The sequence below is a fragment of the Tupaia chinensis genome, unplaced genomic scaffold, assembly GCF_000334495.1.
Source record: "Tupaia chinensis unplaced genomic scaffold, TupChi_1.0 Scaffold145148_1, whole genome shotgun sequence".
NCBI classification, from domain to species: Eukaryota; Metazoa; Chordata; class Mammalia; order Scandentia; family Tupaiidae; genus Tupaia; species Tupaia belangeri.
The window spans coordinates 1,373,672-1,379,155 of NW_006205008.1; the positions used below are offsets into that span (position 1 = coordinate 1,373,672).

General features: G+C 39.9%; 1 protein-coding gene across 4 annotated transcripts in view; it reads left to right on the plus strand.

The window, feature by feature from the left end:
• The window catches only part of ERCC6L2 (ERCC excision repair 6 like 2), a 175,365-nt gene that overhangs the window by 100,226 nt on the left and 69,655 nt on the right, over positions 1–5,484 (plus strand). For all 4 annotated transcript variants that reach the window (XM_006167823.3, XM_027768002.1, XM_027768001.1 and 1 more), the window contains one exon: positions 2,525–2,624. In XM_006167823.3, coding sequence (XP_006167885.1) covers positions 2,525–2,624 — 100 coding nt within the window. The remainder of the gene's footprint in view (positions 1–2,524; positions 2,625–5,484) is intronic.

The following is a 5,484-nucleotide window of genomic DNA, read 5'->3' on the forward strand; positions in this document are numbered from 1 at the left end:
GTGCGTGCGTGCCCAAGATCCCGAGAGGAGAATGGAGGAGAAGGGATTGCAGTGTGACCATCCCCCCAGGGGGTGATTTCTCACTTTCTATCTCTGTGTCTCTCTCTGTCTGTCTGGCGAGTGCATGCACCCTATAGCAAAAACCTCTCAAAAAAATATATGTATATAAATTTTAAATCATTTATTGAAAAAAAGTAAAGTAGACAACCTTTTGAAAAGTTTAACTGAGGACAAGGGACCCATTTACAAAAAAGCATCAGAAGCAGAATGGCTAAGTAGACACTTGTAGTATTTACCTTAGTATTTATGTTGTATGTACAATTTTATACAAATACATTTGGAAGAAGGAGGACCAAGGAATAATAGCCACCTTTATTGTGTGTTGTCCTTAGCGCTGCCCATGGATTATGTTGTTTAACACTCACATTCCTATGTGATAGGCACTGTTACCGTATCCGTCTTACAAGTGAGGAAGCTGAGCCTCAATGAACTTGAGTAATTTGTTCAAGTTCAAAGCCAATAAGTGCTGGGGTTGGAATCTGGGTCCATGTGGGCTGATGGCAGAACTTAGACTTTTAATCAGCCTCTCTTCACTGACAGCTGTCAAGGAAAATGGTCAAATGAACACCACTGGCCTAGCTGCGGTGGCACAGAGGGTAGGGTGCTGCTCTGCCATGCTGGAGGCACGGGGAAGGCACAGTCTGGGTATCAGGTCGACCTGAACATGCATGGCTTGCACGTGAGCACACCCATGATACTGGCTGGCCAGGAGGGTGGGATAGGGGATTGCGACATGAAGACCTGCTGACCCTGCCTGTTTCATTTTTTTCTCTCACTGTCTCCTCAAGAGATAAATAAGCTTTAAAAACAAAGAAAAGAAAAAAAATCTCCACCTTTTTTTTTCTTTTTTGTTGTATGACATTTGTTGTAATTCTGTACTTCTAGGTCATCAAGACCTTTTATCTTATTTATCCCAATTTCCTCAAAGCACAGTGTATTCAAAGTTCATTGATAATAAAACTAAATGAATAGCATTCTTCTTCCCCTCTTTCTCCTTTTTCTGACTCCCTGGCAGAAGGAACTGAGAAGAGAAATGAGCATACTGACCCTATGTTGTGTAATTGTTCAACACCCGTCTCTATATGGTAAAAAATCTATCACTCTGAAACCTCTGCTTTATGAGTCAGGAAACTGGTGAAGTGTAGGTGCAAAGTAACATAAAATTTGTTTGCAAACATTAAAGAGTACGCATTCTAACAAAATCTGTTCCGTTCATCAAACAATTGACTAAGCATGCATTCAAAAGACATTTTCTTTGATGCAGTTCTGATTTTCTTTAGAGCTCAAATGTACTGTGAGAGAGAAAGGGATTTCAGCCAGGCTGCAAGATGTACGTAAGAGTGCAGCACTTTACCGTGGCTGTGCTGTGTCACAGGAGCCTCCACAGCCCTTCCGGGGCTGTAAGATTTGCAGGACCCAAGATGCCCTGTAGTAAAAGCCCTACTCTATGAGGAGGAATGCTTGAAGGAGGCAGAGGGGACACCAAATATAACATGTGGAGTGACCTTACAAGTTCAAAAAGCTAAATTTGCTCCGAAGTGTAACATTTTCAAGCATGTAGGCAGTAGGGCCTTGCCCCTGTTCCCCTCAGCAACTGTAACAGGCATTTAGGAAGGGAGACCTCATCCAGAGCATCCACTAAGCATCCATATGGGAGCAGACCCATAGTTACCAACTGTTGTGAGTCTGGTTAGAGATTTCATTAGCTCTGTGATTCCTATCGGAATACCTGGGGTACCAGTGAACTGAGTCAGGCATGCCCACCGAATTGAAATCTCTGTGGATGAAGACTATAAATCTGCACTTTCACAGAGTTTCCAATTGAGTAACTAATTTTCCCCAAGTTGTTTTTAAAATCTTAAACAGTATATGGTAAAGTGTAATCGACAAACTGGACATATATAAAATGCACAATCGATAAGTTCTGACACATGTACTTGTGAAATCTTCACCACGACCAAGATAATGTACATATGCATCACCCCTAAAATTTTCCTGTGCCCCTTTGCAGTCTGTCCTTCCTACCCCTCCCATCTCCCACCCTCCCCAATCAACCACTGATCTGCTTTCTGTCACTACAGATTAGTTTGAATTTGGGGGAGTCTTTTATAAATGAAATTATCTGGGGACAATCTATTCATAAACTTAAGACTACTGTAAAAGGAAAACCTAAACTTAGGAAGTTTTTGGACAGTGGAAGGTGATGTGTGTGACAGAAATGAAGTTGTTATGTATATTTTCTCTATGATACTTTTCTCCTCAATAATTAGAGGAGGATTGTATGAATTCATTTTTGTGTCACTACTAAAACATAGCATGTCTTAAACAGAAAGTATTTATTTTTAAACTAACTGAAACTAAAATTTTAATAATGTTCCATTTTTATGGTCAGTAAAAAGCTACCTGTTGAACTCAAAGTTGTTTCAGTTGGTTTTTGTTGCTTTTGTTTTGTACCTTGTTGCAGAGCATATCGGATTGGCCAATGCAGAGATGTCAAAGTGCTCAGGCTGATATCCTTGGGAACTGTGGAAGAGATCATGTATTTACGACAAGTGTACAAGCAAGTAAATGCATTTCTCTCTTTCTAGTTAAGAAGTGAACAGTTGTCAGTTCTTTAAAATTAGGAGTAAAATGGACCCGCAGGTGGCATGGAGGTATAGGTGGTTAGATTCCTACATAGCCAACTCTGTGGTGCAAGTCCTGGACCCAGCAGCTAGAAAATCATGCCAGATGCCTGTGTGCGCATGCCCAAAGTCCAGAGAGAAGAAGGGATTGTGGCAGGGCTATGCCTGTGAGGCGCCTTCTCACTTTCCTTCCCTCTCTCTGTGTCTCTCCAGAAAGCACCCTATAGTAAAACTTAAAAAAAAAAAAATTAGGAACAAATTTGTGTAAAAATAAGAATTGTTGACTCCCACTTATAGTATAGAATTTAATAACATTATGCAATATATTCTTCAATACGTTTCTATGAAAGTCTTTTTTTTTAAGAAATATTTTAATTAACTTTATTCATTTATTTTAATTTGACCCGGGAGGGACAGAGTGAGAGAAAGTGAGAGAGAGGGAAAGTGAGAAAAGCAAGCTGCCAGGTCCAGGACTCGAACCATAGTTGCCCATGTGGGAGTCCAGCGCCCTTAACCACCACATCACCTGCCAGCCTCCCAGAGTCATTCTTAAGTTCATTGAATTTTAGAGCTGAAGGTTTCTTAGAGCAGTACTTAAACTTTAATGTACACACGAATCCCCTAGAGATCTTGTTAAAATACAATCATGATTTAGTAGGTCTGGGGTGGAGCCCAAGATTTTGCATTTTTAACTATCTCACAGGAGTGCCAGTTCTGCTAGTCTGCAGATCACAATTTGAGCAGTATGGTCACAGCCTCACACTATGGGTCGAGGAATAAAGGTATGCCATAAATGGGTTACAGGTGCCCTGAGACCTTCATCCCTCAGCTCTGGGCGGCAGGAGAACCTAAGCCAGCTTTCAGCCTTGAATAACCTCCCCTGTTAACTCCAGGTAGATGTTCATATGTTACCATTTTCTGTATGTGCCGTGACATGAAGAAGATGGAGAACACTGCCTTGGGAACCCTGTACATAATGAAATGGACCCCAGAGACACCCAGTAAATGAAATGATAGGAATAGAACTCGAGTCAGCTAACTACTGTGCTGCTGTTTTTAGTATTCATCGAAAATTGCATTAACTCTTTAATATGCTCAGGATATCCATTACTGCTCCATTTATGCCTCTAAATAAACAACGCTTATTTAGTTTATAATTGCTCACTTGAGAAGATCTGGAATGAGGTTTGAATTTAATTGTAAAAGTTAAATCTGAATTGCTCCCTATATATTCAGTTGGCATCTCTTTAAGACAAACATCTGCCACATGTGGTGATAGTTAACCTACGAATGATCCAATTTTAAATTTATGCAGTTTTCTTCATTCTAAAAATAGAATTGTATATAGCAGTTTTTGTTTTCTCTTAAAGCATTTAGCTCTGTAAGAAACGATTCATCCTTTTGTTCTTTGGTATGGCATAACCACTTAAAAATTACTTTTTCAAACCAACTTAACCAATCTTGGGAAAAAAAATACAATATTATTTTTTTCATCTACAGAGCTGTTCTTTCAAATATTTTTTTTCTTTTAAATATTATCTGAGATGTATCACAAGGAAGATTCTTTCCTCAATCGTGTAATTTATCTTAAGCTATTAACATATACATTTATTTTTTAATAATTATTTATTTTATTTGTTGTTATTATTTGTTGTTAAATTTGCTATAGGGCACATAGATTCACCAGAGAGAGACAGAGAAAGTGTGAGAGAGAGAAAGGGAAAAAACAAGCCGCAAGGTCTGGGACTTGAACCGTGGTCAACCGTGTGGAAGTCCAGCACCTTAACTACCACTCCACCTGCCAGCTCCCTACATTTCATTTTTTAATCTATTTACTTGATTAATTTAATGAAATAAAATGGCCTATCATATATCATTTTTTATAAAATGCAATAAAAAAGACTTCAGAAGATGAGGACTTTTGGTTCAGGACTCTGACACAACTAAAGATCTGATAGCAATTGTGTAAGAAAAAGGCATTAGAGGTGGTCTAAGAGGGTTTGGCATTTGAATCACCAGTGTATATGGAGCAACACTTCAGCCACCCAAGGGCTTTTCAAATCTTTTGAGGGAAAAGAGAATCCCAAATGATGGTTTTTCAAAGAAAAAAACCTATAGAAGTGTTGGAAAGCAAGAAGAGTTCTCACAGTGCCCCAGAAATAAGGGACCCTGAAAGACAAAAGGCAGGTGGACGCAGATTGAAGAAACCAAGCTAAACGCACTCAGGACAAGAGTACTTAAAAAGGTAGATTTCAGGCCAGGAATGGTGTAGTGGTTGAGGCACTGGATTCCCACGTGGCCAACCATGGTTTGAGTCATGGACCTAGTGGCTTGAGTGTCACACAGTGCATATGTGGGTGTGTCCCCAATAACCCTGGGGAGAGGAGAGAGGGTTGTGATGTGATCATCCCCCTGGGGGGGGTGGGGCGTTATTTCTCATGTTTTTTTCTCTCCAGTGAACACACATGCCCTATGGAAAAAAAGAAAAGAAAAAAGTAGGTGCGATTTCTGGCTATTCTAAGCTTAGTAGAGTTAGCAGATACTAAAGAAGGGAGCATGTAGGTCATCGTGGTGCCCTCTATGGAGTATCATCAATGATGTCACAAGGTGGTTTGACCCATGCGATCTCACTGCAGCCAACAGAGTATCTACTCTCAAGTAGGAAAATAAATACCGAAAGCAAAGAAGCAAGCAAAATATCGTATTTTGGGTGATATTTATTAAAAACAATCCTCTCCCCCATTGCCCAGAAGACTAAAGACTTGTACCCCCTACCCTTAGTTCAAATAACCACTGCAGT